The sequence below is a fragment of the Psammomys obesus genome, unplaced genomic scaffold (assembly GCF_907164565.1).
Source record: "Psammomys obesus unplaced genomic scaffold, mPsaObe1.curated_primary_1811, whole genome shotgun sequence".
Classification (NCBI taxonomy): domain Eukaryota; kingdom Metazoa; phylum Chordata; class Mammalia; order Rodentia; family Muridae; genus Psammomys; species Psammomys obesus.
Window position 1 is genome coordinate 34,218,540 of NW_026592118.1, and position 19,837 is coordinate 34,238,376.

Genomic DNA, 19,837 nt, shown 5'->3' on the forward strand with positions numbered 1-19,837 from the left:
TAGGAAGATATAGCACCAAGAAGCACATAATTTATTTTTCTAATCTCTGAAAGTTCTAAAATTATAAAGTTCTAAAATCACAATACTATTTTATCCTTCCCTGCATTATTCTGAACTTACACACTACTGAAATTCAGTTGCCAAGTGGACAGAGATGCTCACAGGCCTGGCCTGAATGCAAGGACTGGGATGAAATGTTCTGTGCCAAGGGAGAATAAGTAAGCACTACCTACCTGCTCGCCTTGACTTCCAACACCAGGAATACCCGCTGGTCCCTGGGGTCCCACAGGTCCCAAATCCCCCTGTCAAAATAGGAGTAGACAAAACTCCATTCACACACGTCTTAATAATCTAGAACTGGGCTAGATTAAAATCTGTCTTATACTTTCAACAAATTCAACAGGCAAAAGTGCAATCTTCCATTCCTTTTCAATAATTTATAGTCTAAATTTACCAAAATAGTGGCTTATTCACAGTTTCATCTAGTTTGATTGTAGTTAATGGAAGTTTTATCATCTAGTTTAGTTTTTGAAATTATTATATAATTACATTATTTATCCATTTTCTCTGTGCCCCACAAACCCTCTCATAGACCCTCTTTCCTCTCTTTCAAATTAATGACCACTTTCCGATTAATTGTTGTTACATGTTACATGTTACATGTTGTTATATACACATATGTATGTGTATATAGATATATTCCTAAATACATAAGAACAACCTAGAATTTGTATCTGTTTACACTTTCTCTCACAACCCAAACCATCTAAAGTTAGTATACTCAAATCTTTTCTTATGGAGCATACATACCTAATATTTTAAAGTTCTAAATTAATAAAATATGAGAAAAATAAGACTTGAAAGATAAATCAGACAAAAGTATTTTAAAACTTTTTCAATAATATGTCAGAAATTAAGACATGAAAAGCACGAAAATGAAAGAATAGAAACTTTTGCTAGGAAACAAAGAAGAAGTTACCAGTGAAGGCAGGTATGGTGGCACACTCCTTTAATCTTATCACTGCTGAGGCAGGTGGGTCTCTGTGAGTTGGATACTAGCCTGGTCTACATGTTTTTGGCCAGCCAGGGCTACACAGTGAGACTCTATCTCAAAAAAAATGTATATGTGTGTGAGGAAAACAGTATTGACCATTCATTCCATAAGTCTTTTTATACATTTCTTTTGAGTGCTCATTGTGTGACAGGAACTGTTATGAACACACAGAAACATTGGTCAAAACAGCCCCAAATTTCCATCCTCAGTAGAGTTTACAGAAGAGAATGAAAAATGACAGAGAAAGAAAGAAAGAAAGAAAGAAAGAAAGAAAGAAAGAAAGAAAGAAAGAAAGAAAGAAAGGAAGGAAGGAAGGAAGGAAGGAAGGAAGGAAGGAAGGAAGGAAGAAAGAAAGAAAGAAAGAAAGAAAGAAAGAAAGAAAGAAAGAAAGGCCTATTTTGAATGGCGATCAGTGCTTAGGAAAAATTCTAAGCAGGGGAGGCATGCTGGCTCTAGAAATGCTAGACAGGATGGCCTCATTGATGAAAAGAAAGGTAGAAATGTGAAAGAAGGACTCCAGATAGAACAAATAGCTAGTCAAAGGATAGTGGCTGGCTGAATTGGCAAGAGCGAAGAGACAGCTTGGGCAGCATGCTTGTCAATGAAGAAAGACAACTTCAGCCATGGATGCCAGAGAAGTATGGCAGGGAGCCTGGCAGGGAATCAGCAGGGACTCTCAAGGTAATAAGGACATTGGATTCCCTTGTAGAGAGACAGAAACTAGGGGTCAGCTTCATGCAGGAGAATGGATAACTTAGAAGGTCTCCATGACAGCTATTAAGAGTGGGTCGGAGTACTCAGGTGTAGGTTGCTTATGACAGTACTAAGCAGGGTTCATGCCTTGTCTAGTTGAATCACCTTTATAACTCCTTGCTTAGGAAGTTGTGATAACAGAATTTGCTTGCAATTTTTAAGAATCCAGGATTTCTCCAGTGGTTTTGAAGTGAGAGAGGTGGCACTTACTGAGAAAGAGAAGAGAAAGAGCAAGGTGGGAGGCGGGAGTGATGCCTGGAGCTCAGTTCCAGGCTTGTTAAATAGGGAAGCCTAAACCTGACACCTAAGTGAAGAGGCCAAGCGGGAGAGATCTGGAGTAGGGATTTCAACGTGACAAAATAATGACAACAGTTGATACCCTGCCTGGGTGACTTTCCCAAGAGGCAGAGAAGGCTGGAGATGAGGCTCTCTAGAACTCCAGTCTTTAGAGGTCAGAGAAATGGAGCTGCAAAGTGGACTAAGATGAGCATCCAGAAGAGTCCAAGGAAAGAGAGTGTTTCAAAGGGGGAAGGGTCAGTGAGTGCTACTATTAGGTCAAGTACACCAACTGAGAACTATTCCATTGAACATCACAGACAAATAAGAGCTTTGTGTCTGTTTTAATGACAATCGTATTTAGACTACATCAGGGTGAGCAAATGGTTTTTGGCAGGGTATTTGTGATTGAACTTAAGGCCTCATTCACATGAGGCAGTCATCATCACCAGGGTGGCTTTTATTTTGATATACAAGCTCATTGGGGTCTTTTTATTTTGATACACAAGTTGCTTGAAGTTATTCCTTCTTCTGGTCAGGTCTTGAACCTGTGATCTTCCTGCCTAAACCTCCAGAGCATCTGGAATTACAGGCCTGTACCTCCAGTCCCAATTAGCAAACTTTCTCTTATAAGATTAAACAATGAATCCTTTTGGCCTAACAGACAGAATAAGGTCTGTTTTGTAACTGAAGATTGCTGCTTTAATGACATGCAAACAGCCACAAGTGAAAGGTAAATGACCAGATATGCCTGTGCACCAGTGACATTTGGTTTAAAAAGACAGGCAGGCAACTTGGGATAAACATTTATAAACAAAATTATATAACTGGATCAGGTTTTATATAAATTAAAGTATTTTAAACGTGTGTCAAGACACGTCCTAGAATAAAAATTTGTCCAGTTTTAATTCAGAGAGAAATGTTCTGATTCATAACTTTATTTCTTCTCCAGGGGTAGGGGTAGGTAAGGGCTGTACTAAGTGAGTTTCATGCCCTGTCTCGTTTGATCATCTTTATAACTCCTTGCTGTGTCTCCACTTCCCAGATGACCTTCAGGATTCTCCACCATGTCCCATAGCACAGGACATGGCAGATGGCAGTCGTTAGTTGCAAGTCTGCTGACTCCAGAACCCAACTCAAAACCAATAATCAGCAAGTGTCAGTAAAGAAAGCAAAGACCTCTCCCTTTATTCCAATTTTACAATTAAATGTCTATTTGAATGTGAATAACATTTACATTTAATTTACAATTAAATTGCATCAATGTTTGTACTATTCATAATAGCCAAGTTACAAAACCAATTGAGATAAACACACAAATGGGTAAAGAATATATATATATACATACACAATGCAACTTTTTCAGCTATAAAGAATAAAGTTATATCATTTCCAAAAAGAAAAAAAAACTTTTTTTTTTTTTTTGGTTTGTGTGCCTAGCCTTTAACATCTGAGTCATCTCTTCAGACATCTTTTCATTTTTTTTTTTAAATGAAAGCAAATAGGCCAACAAGATGCCACAGTGGTTAAAGGTGCGTGCCACACAACCCTGGCTACCTGATTTTGATCCCAGAACAATGTAAAGGAAGAAGGGAGAACCAACTCCACACAGGTAGCCTCTGACCATGACATGGAGTAATTAATAAACAGATAAATATTTTTTAATAGATACAACTGAAGAGAATGATACAAAGAGAATTAAGGTAGTCTTGAAAAAAGGCAAATATATGTTTTCTCTCATTGATGTTCCCAGATCTTATATGATACATAGAATCTTGTGCGCACATATGACTTGAAAGTGGAATCACAACTACCTGTGAGAATGAAAGGGACTGCTGGAAGGGAGAGAGGAGGATTATGGGAAGAAGAATATGCCCAACATACTATATGTGTGTAGACATATATAGAGAATGAAAATGTCTTTATGTTAGTTACACAGTACAAAATAATTTAAGTTTTATAAAAGAAAATAAATACATATCTGTGTCATAAATACCTCTTTATTATTTACCAATTAGATATCTGTGAGCCCTTAAGACTATTACATTGTCACCTGCTCACACACCAAAGTTTCTGATCTCACAGTTTCCTTAAAATAATAGGAAAAAAATACTGGTAAGAAGAGAGGGGACAGTGTTGGCTTTGTAAGAGAACAGCAAATTAAAGCTTTGCTATGTGGTAGTGTCCAGGTATTTCCAAGTTTTCTTTGCATGAACTCCCAGCTGTAAAAGCACAGATGTCATATGACAGTAACACCTGGAAGGTTAATCCACTGAGCTCCCCGCCTTCGTGTTCTCATAGCTCCAAAGGAAGAAATAACAGCTCACACGTTTCTGAAGTATTTTACAGCTGCAGTTACACCTGGAGCTGAGCTATTTGAATCAAGAATTATATTAGTCATAAAACTTGCATGGCTATCATTATTTTTGCCAGTCAGGAGAGAATATATCACCCATGATTAAAACTCTCAACACTTGAGGTAATCTTATCAGTTGTTATTATGATGCAAGAAATATAAGTATATGCTTAGAGGTTGGCAGATAAATAACTCCTAATTCATATGAGGCCACTAGTTTTGCATACAGCTTTTTTACGTTTATTCTATTATTCTCTGAGAACTTCATACAAGACTATGGTATCTATATCACTTCTATCCCCCTTCTTTCCCCTTCAACTGCTCCTGTGCCCTCCAGTCCCTTTAACATTCATGACCTCGTTTTCTTTTAATGATGTGTGTGTGTGTGCACCATGTATGTGTATACATACATGTAGAACATATACGGTATATCTCTGCCTCTGGCAGCTTTTGCTTCCCATTGCTCTTTAGTGTATGATCAGCTTCTAGTGGCTTCTATCACCAGTCAATTCTCCTCCTAGGTAGGACCTGGCTGTGAGGCTGTGGGGCTGAATAGGAGGTCACATACCACAAACACCAAACAATGTTATGGGCCAAGAGAGGCATAAGAATACTCTGTCATCAGGTCTGAGCACAGGCAAATTAAATACCATTTGGATCTCAAGAAATGGTCAGAGATTGTCTAAAATTGGTATATTGTCTAAAACCGGGTACTTCTACTGTTTTCTCAACTAGTCACAACTCATCCAGGCTGTTTTTTCCATAATTTCCAGAGGAGACTCCTTAAAATGCTCAATCATAAAATTATCTCCACTCCCTGAAAGCATTCAATCGAGTGCCAGGCTTCCACTCTGGGTCCCTCTCACTGCAATAAGCCAATAACCTTTGCCTACCATAACCTCAGGCAGACTCTGAGGTTCCCTGCTAAAGGACAGCAAAGCTGTTTTCTTAAACAATTTCTTGATTATAACCCCACTTAAAGGTAATCATTTTGAATGAGAACCCAAGGATTATGGATAGATACATAATCATATAACCGGTTATAGTCAATATGCCTTTTTAAAACTTTTGAGATCATAATATAATTGCATCATTTCTCCTTCCCTTTCCTTCTTCTACCAACAGACTTTCAACAGTGTGTCCTTTACCAAGAAGTACCTTTTTTAAACTCTTATTTCAAATATACATTGCTAATGAAACAATTCATTGACAGTTGGAACTCAAGTAAGTGAGGAATTATTTGAAATATAAATAATATGAATTTACATATCATAATTCATCCCATGTAGTAAAATATCTCACATTTGCTAGTCTATAATTACCTAGATACCTGTGTGGGATGGTTGTCATATTATATACAATTCAAACTATACATGAATACAGAGCAATGTCAAAAATAATTTTACTTTATAATGGCTTTCATTATATACTTTATATTCAATACCTTATCTCCTTTGATTGACAGGCCTTGCAATCCTTGTGGGCCAATTGGTCCTTCAGAACCCTTTTCACCCTAAAAGCAAATGGGAAGGTATCAGTACACAAAGAAAAATAAGACTTTTAAAAGAGTTCACTTAATAATTATTGAGAATTTTGATCTAAATTAATTTTTAAATAAAGCATTCAAATTCACTGCTCATTCCAAATGAGTAATTCTGACTTTGAGATTTGCAACTTAGGAGAAAAAAAGATTAGTTTCAACATTTACACAGGAATAAGTTTATCCTCGAAATGCATGTATACACCATTACTCAAGCTGGAAAAGAGCTAAATTCCAATCTCATCAGAGACTCGATCAACCATGTAGTGCGACTAATGATAGCAAGCCTCTTTTTCTTACTAGTGATGAAAATGAATCGATGGTGTTAAGGAAAATTTGTCTCTCCTGTGAACTAATACTTGCTGGAATTCGATTACTGATTCAATGTTTTGTGTCTGTATTTATAAAAATTCGATGAAAGTTTAAGTTTTTAAGGTCTCATGGAAAATTTTGAATACGCTATGATAGTCACAAAATCTATCCAGCTTGCCCTGATCTTAATATTATATCTAAAAGTCTTAGTACCCTGGGCCTTTATAGGGAAAAGAGGCCGCATGAACTAATCAGAAGTGACATTCAGTTAATGAATTGATTAGAACCACGAGTAAAAACAATGTTTCCTAACAGGGAAATGTTACTATATTCCTCTCTATAGCCATATGTGAGCTTTAGCTTTAATTCTCAACTTGACACGATGTAGAATCACTGGGAAGAGACTCGAAAGATTGTCTACATTGGATTGGTCTGAGGACATCTCTGTGGGGGGTTGTCTTCAGTCAGTTAGTCAATGTAGGAAGACACAGTCTACTATGGGTGGCACCATCCCCTCAGGAGGGTCCTGAACTATATATGAGTGAAGAAATAGAACTGATTGTATGCAAGTGAGCATGCATGCGTTCATCTCTCTTTGTTCTTGGACGTGGAAGTTACATGACCAGCTCTCTCAAGCGCCTGCTGCCATTACTTGTCTGCTATGATACTCCATAACCTGAAATTCTGAGCTAAAATAAGCTTTATCCTGTAAGTTGCATTCAAAATAAAACCAAAACATCATAATTTAACTTTATTTTCTACATTATTGCAGATTAGCTACCTATAGAAAAAAACTCCCATTAGTTTGCCTGGTGGGAGAACAAAGTGTTCTGACTAATTGTTAGCTGGAAGGAAGCCATGAATACTTGATCCTAAAGTATCACTAAGGATATTATGCTATTTCTTTGATAAGTTGAGAGCCAGTACAGTACCCCTGGGTTATTATATCCCAGAGAGTATCACATATATTTTTATGTGTATGCAAGATTTGCCTGAATGCACGTCTGTGTACCACACGCATGCCCAATGCCATCAGAGGCCAGAAGAGGGCATCAGATCCCTTAGAACTGAAGTTACATGTGGTCAGGAACCATCATACAAGTGCTGAGAATCTTACTAGGGTCTTCTGGAAGAGCAGCTAATATTCTTAATTGCTAAGCCATCTCTCCAGGCCCCCACTGTATCACTTGTATATTGTGTAAAAATATGTTGGGCATGTCATTGAGGCATGCCCTGGAATGTTGTACTTTCTAGTATTTTAGCATTTAACATAATATTCCCTCTCTCTCTTCTCTCTCTCTCTCTCTCACACACACACACACACACACACATAAACACACCCTTTAACATGCCAAGATATAAAGAGAAATAATTCTGGCTATCTGAATTTTCCAGATTGTTTAGGTTTGACATAAATAGAAATCTACTAGGTGTCAAAATATTTAAGAAACTACATATTATAACTTTCAGAAATATAATAATAATAAACTACTTTTGGCCTGTGTTTTTAAGAATGATTCTTTGGATAGTCAAAGGTATTTTATTTGTAAGTTCACATTATCTAAGATTTTTCTTTCTATTTTAAAACAAATTTAACAAAGATTAATTTTAAAATTTAATCCAACAGTCACTCACAATTTAGTGTCCATTGCTTTAGCTAACTACTTTCCCCTCTTGAAATGTGGGCTTCTCAGGGGTACCAAATATTTATCATGGCAGAAAATATAAGAATTATATGCCTAGAGCATGTGGCTGTAAATGAAAGCTCAGACCTCAGTGACTTGAAAGAATGACACATGTATAGGTTCTTAGACACTTGGAGAATAGCATATGGCTCTGAAGATTGTGTGTATGCCTCAACAGCTATGCTTCAGAAAAAGACTTTAGAAATGAAGGTTTCAAACAAGTGTCTTATTCTAGAATGTTGTGGATGGGGCCCAAAGTACATTTAAAAAACTATTTCCTATGTGGCCTCTGGCAGATATGCTGTAGATTGAAGACCAGGGGTTGGCCAACTGTAGACCACTAATTCTATCCCAATGTCTACTTATGTCAATATGGTTTTATTGGTCAGCCACAAGCCATCATTCATATATTGTTTATGGCTATTTTCAGACTATAATAGAGCTGAGTCATTGAAACAGTTATCAGTGGCTCATGAAGACTGAAGTACCTGCTATTTTGGGACTTTACAGAAAGAACTGCCAGCACACTGGGTAGAGGAAGCAGTGTGGGAAGCTGCTTTCCCAACTCCAGATCAAAGGCAGGTCTTTCAGAATGTCTTGTTCTTTGTGATAAAGTTATTTTTCTTACAGTGTTGATAGCAATACTATTAAAACTGCAGTGTCAGGCTTTCTTATCTGTATTTAGTAAAATAAAGCTGTAAGCTAAGGGTTACCATAGCTACACTCAGTAATTTAACTTTTGAACCAAAACCAAGTATATGTAGCTTTAGTGACTACCAAGTAAGATAATTTTCTAATTAATATACAGTCATTACATGAAAAGGCAAGTCTGCTGATTATTTATTTTATAATCATAAAATTTCATGCCTATGGGCTTTTATGTTATGGGGAAATGTGTACGTTGTTTTACTAAGTAGCATGAAAATGGCCAGGAGAACATTTGGCTTCTAACGATTTATAATTCATAGCCATGTGAGACAAAGCACTTTTTCCAATGGTTCAGAGGCTTCTGTTACCTTTGGTCCTGGAAATCCTTCTCCTGGTGGACCCTTTTCTCCTGGTGCTCCCTCTGGACCTCGGGGACCCTGGTTAGGGAAGGGGAGAGTGGGGGACAGAACAGGAGGAATAATGCAAGGTGGTGAGATGGGAGGAAAAAGGCAGAAGAGGATGGTTAACTTCAGGTCCCACAGACATGGCGGCAATGTAGCCCGTTCAATTTTTAGTAAGAACCCATATAATACAATCTGTATTGATCAAGCTGGGCGCAATGGTGCATGCCTGTAATCCCAGCACTTAGTGAGGCAGAGGCAGGCAGATGGATATCTGTGAGTTCGAGGCCAGCCTTGTCTACACAGTGAGGCCAGCACTGTCTACAAAGAGAGTTCAGGACAACCAAGGCTACACAGAGAAACCCTGTTTCAAAAAATCAAACCAAACCAAAACAAAACAAAACAATCTATGCTGATCAGCTATGAGGACCTGTGAGTACTAGGATTCTCACTGGATTCAATATTCCTTCTCTCTGAATGGCAAACAAGCTTCTGTCTTCAAATTAGAGAAAAATTGAAGTAAGTAATGCTTCAGAATATAGGTAAGAAAATACATCCCATGAGAGATGAAATCCAGCACTGTGTGGTCTGGAAAAGGACCCAGACAGACTGACTGGCCTGAATAAATCCTGGGCGAGCCTGGGGAGAGCGTCTCCACAGGCCTGTGAGAAGTGTTGGTACTGTTCCATTCTGTGTCACTTTTCGACCTGATAAACTTGAATTAGTTTTGGAGCTGGGTGAACTCAGAGACAATTTTATGCATAGATCCTGTGTCTTCATAAGATCACTAATGGCGGGTGATGTTTAACCTCAATGGTTTTAAGAAACCTTTGCAGCTCCTCTCTGAGAGGTACCAGAAGAGGTGAGGGCTTCTCACACAGTAAGAAAAAAAAAAAAAAAACAATGTTGTGCAAAGTGGGCTGGTAGAAAAGCCATTAACTGAAACTGGAGAAATGGAAGGGTTGTATTAAAACTCGGGATTTTATTTCAGTGTAGATGGGATGGGAAAGGTCCCCTGGAGTTAGAGCTACAGGCAACTGTGAGACATCTGACGTGGGTGATGGGAACTGAACTAGAGTCCCCACAAGCTCAATCCATGCTCTTAATTGGTGAGCCATCGCTTCAGCTTTCCATCTTACTTTCTGAGACATGATCTCTCTCCGAACCTGAAACTGATCGTTTTTGTCTGTGCTGGGTGGCAGGTGAGCCTCAGGATCTACCCATCTCCACCCGAAAGTACTGCGGTTACAGATGTGTCTTACTGTCTTTGCAGTGTGCTGGCTTTGTAGCTTGTGAGGAATTTAGTAAACTGCTGTCACAAGCCAACTCCACTGAGCAGCGAACCTGACCATCAGTCCATCTGTGAGAGAAAGCAGCTTAAATTGTGTTCCAAAAATCTTCTGTTTTTATTCTTTCTTTTTTTTTTTTTTTTTATTTTCAAGAGGAGAAATTTTGTTGTTGTTTTTCAAGACAAGGTTTCTCTGTGTAGTCCTGACTGTCCTGGAACTCTCTCTGTAGACCAGAATGGCCTTGAACTCACTGAGATCTATCAGTCTCTGTCTCCCAAGTGCTGGGATTAAAGGCGTGTCCTACCACTGCCCAGCTTGACCTTTGAAAATTCCTGTTTTGGGGACTGGAGGGATGGTCAGAAGTTAAGAGAACCAGCTTCTCTTCCAGAGGACCTGGTTTGATTCTCAGTATCCACACGGCATCTTACAACTGCCTGTGATTCCAGTTTCAGGAGATTACTGCCCTCTTCTGACCTTCTTGGACATCAGGCACTCGTGGTGCACAGATATACGTGCAGGCAAACCCTATACACATAAAAAATAATAAAAATTAAAATATTTCTAGTTTTAGGCACCAAGGGGATGGCCAGTGGGTAAGGTAAGTGTTTTATAGTCATGAGGGCTTAAACTCAGATCTCTAACTCACATGCCAAAAGTTTAGGAGATATTTTCTACACAAAAATAGTAATAGCAAGACAGTAGCAAGATGCGTGTTATGCACTCACGGGTGAGAAAACAACTAACAAGCTGTATGTGGTGGCACTTGCCCTTAACCCTCATACTCAGGAGGCTGAGGAAGGAGGATCTCTGTGAGTTCAAGGTCAGCCTGGTGTTACACAACCAGGGCTATATTGAGACTCTGTCTCAAAAACAAAGAAAAATCCCAACTTTATCCTAGTCTTGGACTTTTTTGGTTTTTTTTTTCTCTCTCTCAATAGTTCGTACTTTAAACATTGGCCTTTGTTATTTATGCATAGCCTACTTAGTAGAGACTTAATTAAAAGAAAAAGCTGTATGGAATTAAATTTAAATGGCAATGCTTATGGGAAACCTAGCTTTTAACTCCAAAACTTTAATCAAAAGTCTAATATCTATGACGCTTTACTCTAATGGCCGAACAATTAATTAAAGAAAAAAAATTAAATGATCAGATTGCAAACTAAGAAGAGCCAAGTAGATATCACGTAATTTAACAACAACATCATTAACAACGTATTCTTCCCTAATGATATAATAAAGAAAAATCACAATTACATTAAACAAGGGGAATGCCTATATTTGGGTTCGTTCACTCATTCAATAAGCATTTACCAAATTTGTTAGTTTGTTTCTCTATTGGCATGCTAAAACACCATTACCAAAAGCAAGCCAGCAAAGAAAAGCTTGTTTGGCTTGCAAAATAAAGTCCATTATCAAGGCAAGCTATGATGTCAGCCCAAGGCAGGAACTGAAGCAGAAACCATGGTGCTTACTGGCTTGTTTCCTTTGCCTTTCTTTATTTTATTTTATTTTTTTAATTAATTACACTTTATTCACTTTGTATCCCCCCATAAGCCCCTCCCTCCTCCCCTCCCAACCCCACCCTCCCTCCCTCTTCTTCACACATGCCCCTCCCTAGGTCCACTGATAGGGGAGGTCCTCCTCTCCTTCCTTTTGATCTTAGTCTATCAGATCACATCAGGAATGGCTGCATTGTCATCTTCTGTGGCCTGGTAAGGCTGCTCCCCCATCAGGGGGAGGTGATCAAAGAGCAGGCCAATCAGATTATGTCAGAGACAGTCCCTGTTCCCATTACTATAGAACCTACTTGGACACTAAACTGCCATGTGCTACATGTGTGCAGGGGTTCTAGGTTATCTCCACGCATGATACTTGGTTGGAGTATGAGTCTCTGGGAAGTTCCCTATGTTCAAATTTTCTGGTTCTGTTGCTCTCCTTGTGGGGTTCCCGTCCTCTCCAGCTCATACTGTTTCCCACATCTTACATAAGATTCCATGCACTCTGCCCAAAGGTTGCCCATAAGTCTCAGCATCTATTTTGATAGTCTGCAGGGCAGAGGCTTTCAGAGGCCCTCCTTTGCCTTTTTTATATAGCTTAGACCTACCTGTGTAGGGATGGTACTGCCCACGGTGGTCTGAACACTCCTTCATTAATTAGCAACTAATAAAATGCTCCCCACAGACATGCCCATGAGCCAATCTCATAGGAAAAGTTCCTTACTTGAGGTTCCCTTTTCCTAGATGACTCCAGTTTGTGTCAAATAGACAAAAATTAAGCAGCACTACTGACTCCTTGTCAACTTGGCACACAAGCACACCACAGTTCAATCATAACCTTTCCTTTATTATTTGTGCTCAAGAGCCCATGTTCGTGTCACAATATGAAACAGTCTCAAAGTTTAAAACTCCCAGTCTCTAAAATTGTCAACACTTTAAAATCCAAGTTCTCCTTAAAACTCTAAAATCCTTTAATGTGAGTTCCTACAAAATCCAAAGTAAGTCTTTTGTGATAGCTAAAAGCTGAGCTCAGTCGCTTCTAGCTTGAGATACTAAGGATAAGTGCTGTGGCATATTAACAGTTGTGAGTTTAAAAAGATCAGTTTTCTAATGGCAAACTCTATTCTAAGTATCAATCACCCAATACATAGTTGCTAGGGTTGAGTAAAAGAGGTGGATTTGGATTTCCCAATTACTACAACCTGTCCTTTTCAGGAAGTCTGCAACAAATTTAGTGTCTGGGAGACTGGCTTACACTGCACTATGTGGAGAGAGGCACACTGAACAGAACAAAAACAAGTCCTCCTTCCTGCCGTCTGCATTTCTAGAACATGTCAGCTAAGGTGAAAGCAAGAACACTAAGTAACTATGCATTCCAAGCCCCGAGGACAGAGCTAACGCTTATGGGCACATAGTTAGGTGATTTAAAAGCCAGTGACCCAAGGCTCAATCACCACGGGCTGGAGTAATATTCCATACCATTGGTATGCCCTCCAGTCCTTCAGCTAAGTAGACACAAAGGAAGATGGTTATTAACCAGAGAAGAGAAACAGCAGGCATTTGAGCTGGATAAACAATGTTCTTATTACCATTTTATAAGATTTTTTTTATTTGCAAATGGTTATGTATCATTTTTATTTTTTTAATTTTAATTTGTGTGTGTGCTTCTTTAGATAAGATCTCACGTAGCCCAGACTGACCTGGAATTCCTCTAGCCAAGGACGACCCTGAACTCCTGATCTTCCTACCTTTAGCTCCTTAGTCCTGAGATACATTATAAGCCACCACAGTGGGTTTATGTAGTGCTGGGAATTGAACGCAGAGCCTTCTGCATGCCAGATAAGCATTATGCCAACTGAGCCACTGCACCCCCAGACCTGTGTGTTACCTTTTAAAGACAGAAACGCTTCCATAAATCATCTCACTGTCTTTTGTAAAAGCCATGGGACACAATTATAACCATGACAAACTTATTTGGCTTTTACCAAATATAGGTATAATACAGAAACCTAATTAATGCAGTCTCATCACTGAAGAGCTTTATGGAGACATTAACAATGAAATAAAATATGATTGTTCATTATATTTATAGTATTACTTCCCTTAATAAAATCAAGCATTAAAGATAAGTGTGCTAACACGTAGCAAAAATTGGCCATTATCTTCCAACAGTGTCATGTACTTTATTTTTAACCTCAAAGTAATTAGAGTTCTACCTCAGAGCTTACTTTTTACTGAAAGTACTCTGAATAACCTTGCACACACAAAGCGATTACCTTGAGACTCTTGGCCATTTGCTTTTTATGAATCAGTTATACAGGATAAGCGCCACACTTGTGGTAATTACAGAGACAAGGGCTTACAGTTCAGAGTTAGATAACGGAGCTCAAATGTTACTTCAGCAGTCAGCACACTTACATTATTGTAGTCGCAAAAGTACTGCACCTGACATCCCTAGAAATGATCAGGCAAAGAGGCAAAAGCAAAGCGATTTCAGCAGTCTTCTCTAATTCTCTTTCTACTTCTAAATAATTAGCAAACTCAAATGGCTGATTTTTTTTTTTTTAATCACGACATTTGACACAGCATCTTTGTACTGGGCTTTTTCTCTCTTTTGTTATGATCTTTCTTTCCAATTAAATCACAAACCATCACAGTGTCAGTATAACTTGCATAACTCTGGCTTGGAAAACAAGGAAACACACAGGAATTGCATGTACTGACAGTACTATGAGAGTGTTCTAGCTACAAACAGAAGGACAAGTAATATGATTTTTTTTTCTCTTAAGTGACTCATAAAGACATAACTGAGCCCAGAGAATCAACAAGATCTCAAAAAAGAGACACGCTTTTTGTAGACCTCTAAGCTGCTGTTGTGGCCATGAAAACTGGAGAAGAGAATTCCCCGCTCCCTGAGGCACTGGACAGGTGTCATGCACTGTTAATGCTGTTAAATCGCTGTTAGAGTTAATGAGAAGTTCTTTATGTTCTTAAGCACTCCTGATGTTTATTTCCTTTAAATGAGCAAATCACTCGAGGGTAGGGGCAACCTGACTCCCTCATTAGCAAATATTGGACTCTTACTTGTGGCCCTGGCTGCCTAGAACAAAAGAGCTGCCAGTCAAACAGCCAGTCTCACTATCCTTATGCCCTCACAGCCATCACTTAAGGGCATCTTGAGAGAACACCCCTCCGCCCTGTCTCCCCACTAACTAATGAACAACACTGCCAGGCTATTTAAAATAGTCTGTGCCTGCCTAGATGGACTTTGATGACATTGCAGCTATTTCCACGAGGCCACAGAGGAGAGCTGATGGACTACTGTGAGAGGTGCTAAAGAGGCAAAGACGTGATTGGTGTATGCATGAGCCTTCATTTGCATATGAGGTATGGTGGATTAGATAAAGGATAGATTAGAGAGAAATTATAATCATGTTGTAAACATCTCAAAGGGCACGATTATTGGTGCTAGACAGTGGAATTAACATGTAAAGTGTATTTCTGTCACTTTTTAGAAGATAAAGGAGAAGGCTGAGTAGGTAAAGGGGATTGTTGCCAAGTCTAATAACATGACCCTAGAACCCATGATGGCTCTGCAATTAGAGATCTTTCAACTCTTATCAGAGAAGCCCAATCCAGTTCCCAACACCCACACTGGGGTAGCTCACAACTACCTACAACTCCAGCTCCAGAGGATCCAATGCCCTCTGAGGGACCCTCAGAGTTCTGAAGTCATGTGCAGTGCACACACACACACACACACACACACACACACACACACATACACACTCAAAGAAACATGTTTCTGTTAGTGATTACATGAAGCAGTGTACAATACAAAACCAAATCAGGAGGCCACTGCTATGGCTAGCAGCTTTTGCTTCTGCCGTGGTGACTCAGCTACAGTTCTTCGCTCAGAATAAAGATTACTTAAAAAGTTATGAAGATCCTCATAACAGAAGAGTCATGTTTTATTCATTTCCTCCTCAGATCTCTCTTGACAGAATCCTTTTTTCCTTTTCCAACAATAGCAAACTTCAAAGCTACATAAGGTGGAAGCCCTGAATAAAACAGGTTTTTGTCCCATCACCAAGCCTAACTTTAGAGCTTTCTCGAGGATTACATAATGAGAAGATCCTCAGCCTCAGATTCTAGCCCCCACTGCTCTCAAGGCTACAGTGTTGTCAATCACCATGTAAAGACAATAGGCCTCCATCCGGATCTGTCACCTCCTAGGAAACTTTGACACATGAGAACTCTCTTTCTTTGCCAAGCTAATTAATTGTGAGAGAAGAACAGTTGAAACATTGCACATACACACTATACACGTAGCCTTATTTCAAGCATGAAGAGTAATGTGGCTGTGGTTTATATGCACCCTTTGACATTAAAAACAAACAAACTGATGTCACTCGGGCATTTACTCTTACCAGAATGAACAGGTAAAGAATTATATTCCCATTTTAATCCATTTCCAGTTTTTCCACTTACTGGCTGTCCAGGTTCACCAACTCCAATAGGTCCAGGAGCGCCTGTTCTTCCTTCCTGGCCCCTTTCTCCCTGAGACAGAATGAATAAAATTACATGGTGAGTTTTTAAAAAAATATTAAGATGATACAAAAGGTGTTGGAGATTTCAACAAGGATCAATAGCAAAATAGCCAATTTTTTTTTAATTCGGAAACATTAGAAAATATTCAGAGGAGGCTAGTTGGCTTAAATGTGAATTGAAGCAAAAACAAAACAAAACAAAAAACAAACAAACAAAAAATACCCTAAAATGTTCACCATCTTTTTTTCCCCCTAAATGCAAGTATTTACAGATGATAATGGGAAAATGAAGGGCAGGTTCTGAGAAGACCAAGAAAAGATATATGCTATTCCCATCCAATATCCTACAATGCCACCCCTTCCTTGACTCCATGCTGTCCATTTCATCACTTCTTTTTTTTTAATTAAATTTTATTTTTTTATATATTAATTACAGTTTATTCATTTTGTATCCCAGCTGTAGTCCCCTCTCTCATTCCCTCCCCAATCCCACCCTTCCTCCCATGCCCACTTGATCTCCTTCAGAATGATCTCTCTCTAGTAATTGCCCACTGAATTTCCACCTTCCCTGGAGTGTTTCTCTATGTCCTGATTGCTGAAATGCTGTGCGTGGTGGCACTTGATTATTTTCTAAGCATGCTGAATGAGGACTGCTCCCTTTCAGGTCTGTATTAAAGTCTTGTTGTCCTGAAAGTCCATTTAAAATTACATAACCTCTGCTCTCTTACACGTTCTGTGTGACACAGAGCACCCTGGGACACTCCCTACCTTTGCAGTTCCTTACAAATCTTCCTGCCAGCATTTACTCACTCAGTGTGTTGGGTCTCCAGTTGCTGCTTATATAATGTGATCAGGTGATGGTTTACATGTTAGGATGCTACACTTCCCAATAATATATTTGCACATTAGTGTTAAAAGCCCAAGAAACACAACAGAACCACGGTGCATGCTCGGCATTTGGAGATAAGCAAAGTTTTGATTCCAGCCCAATCAAAATGTATCATGAGTATTTCTATGCTAACTGTCCCAGCCCAGGATGCTGCAGTGTCCAAAGACCCAAGATGCGTGTAACTGCTGCAGAAAAGGACTGAACAGAGTTTACACCCCACTTTCTCAGCCCCATAATAAATTCAATAGTCATCTATGGACAAAGAAGCAAATATCTTTACCTTAACACCTTGCTGTCCAATACCAGGGGCTCCTGGGGGACCATAAGGACCAGGAGGACCTGGCTCACCCTAGAGTAGAAAAGAGGGGCACATTAGGTCATCTTAATAGTATTTTTTGAGCAGTTCTTAGGTGGACAGTGTTGTTATGGAAGTTCTGAGAATAACAGCAAAGTCTAGCACACAGTCTCTGCCCTCAGTTATCTATAATTTTTAAATACAATTTAAATATATTTTAAACATAATATTAATGGACATGTAATAGCAGATCTCACCCAGATTCTGTTTTTCTTTATATCCATCTAGTCATATCTATTTTAAATATTTTTATCATTACATTATCTTTACCTATGAAGGTCATGAATACATCCCTTTTCACTCATTCCACAAATCTGTTTTGAGTGCTCTGACAGACACATTTTGTTCCCTCTCCAATGAATACCTCTTTCCCCTTTGCTATTCAGGCCAAAAGGAAGCTGTGTTTTTTTCTCAAAGATGTAGTATGAATAATAAATAGTGAAATGCCCAATTAAACCCACTGACCTTGATTGACTTAGCTTGGTCATGTTAGTCAAAGTTTCTGTTACTTGAAGTAAGAACATTTTCAGCTAATACAACCCACTCTGTGGTAGACCATAAGAGAACTTAGACACCCTTGAACTCAATGATACCAAAGCACTCAAGATTTCTCTTCACTGGAGAGAAACCAGAGTCTAGGCAGGCGATCTGGCCCTCCAGTTCACAGTTCATTGTCACTCATATGTTCAATGTCACTACTTGGATGACTCAGGCCTCTGGTCCTGAGAAATGATGATGGCATAAAGGTTCCAAATTGCTTTTTGTGCAATGCTACGTTGTTCCCATTCTCAAAGTAACACATCTTCCTTGTGGGAAATTTGTCATGTATCTTAAAACATACATGCAAAAGTTTAAAGTTAATTACCTATTACTTTCATTAATTTTCTACATTTTATATGCACACATTGACCCTTCAATTTATGCTAAGGAATATTTCTACCCACTCTCATGTTCAAGGTCAGGCTTTGTCCGTATTAAAGATTTCTCTTCATGCCTGCACGAGGTAAAGTGAGACATACACTGAGACCAGACGTCTTGAGTACAAGTTAGGGGAAACAAAAGAGTTTTCAGTGATTTTTATTCTCCCCCAGATCTGTGACTCTGGAGGGGACAGGTAGCAATCTTAGCAATCCTATAATGGAACAACCGGGCCTTAGAGAAGTTTGTTGGCTTTGACTAACTGCTAAAAAAAAAAAAAACCAACCAAACAAGAAGAGCAGACAACTTCCCTAATTATACACCCAGATGCAAAATAAATTAAAACAAAGGAAATCTTTGTAAACTTCAGGGACAAAGGTCATAATCCTTTGGCACTTAGGTGATGGCATTCACAGGCGTCTGCTGCTCATACTATGGAGAAAAGTCCATCTGGCTGCTCAATCAAGTAATCAAGTGGCATCACTTCCTTTTGAAATTCTACAGTTGTTCCTGCTTTCTCCAAATGTTTTGCATCAGGCAGCAAAAGGCCATTCTTATTTTACACATTCTTGTCCATGGGATTTCTCTTTCTTTCTCTTCATATCATGTGTAAAATTTCATACTAAAATTGAATTTGTTTTCTTAATCTCAAAATAAAAACAAGGGTGAGAAAAGACTCAGCCTCCTGGAGATGCCAGATTTTCTCTCTCTAAAGAACATTTTTTTTTACAGCTTCTTATACTTTTTCCAGCCTAGTTGGAATGCCGATGTATGTTATATGGATCCCATATAAATAGCTGGCCACATGAGTCCATAAAAGGATACTGGATACTTGTCATGTAGAGAACCATGTAGTAAATACAAAGACGTTCAAGGCATGGTCTTCATTTAGTTATTAAATCTAACATGGCATTTTCTCTGAAGAAAGCAAAAGTTTGCTGACAGACAATACAGGACCCCCGCCACCACCTCAAAAGCAGCACCTACGGAGAATAGTAAACATGAGCTTGGGTATGTGGATGAGGTCAATGCTTTTGTTTTTGTTGAACGTTTTGTTTCATTTATTTATGAAGTGGGTGTATATGAGTGGGTGCACATGCCTGCCGTAGCACACATTTGGAGGTCAGAGGACAATGTTCAAGAGCTGGTTCTCGCCTTCCACCATATAAGACCCAGGGATTGAACTTAAGTCATCAGGGTTGGCAGCAAGGACCTTTGCACACATCTTGCTGGCCTTTTATTTTTTTTTATTTATTATTTACTTTGAGATTTTTTTAAAGGATGCATTCTAGATATCCAAAATGAAGTATTCTAA

At 38.9% G+C, this 19,837-nt stretch overlaps 1 protein-coding gene across 1 annotated transcript in view; it reads right to left on the minus strand.

The window, feature by feature from the left end:
• The window catches only part of Col28a1 (collagen type XXVIII alpha 1 chain), a 147,626-nt gene that overhangs the window by 93,695 nt on the left and 34,094 nt on the right, over positions 1–19,837 (minus strand). The window contains exons 11-15 of the mRNA XM_055612840.1: positions 17,530–17,598; positions 16,302–16,370; positions 8,993–9,061; positions 5,884–5,952; positions 234–302 (exon numbers count right to left, since the gene is read on the minus strand). Of these exons, the coding sequence (XP_055468815.1) occupies positions 234–302; positions 5,884–5,952; positions 8,993–9,061; positions 16,302–16,370; positions 17,530–17,598 (345 nt within the window). The remainder of the gene's footprint in view (positions 1–233; positions 303–5,883; positions 5,953–8,992; positions 9,062–16,301; positions 16,371–17,529; positions 17,599–19,837) is intronic.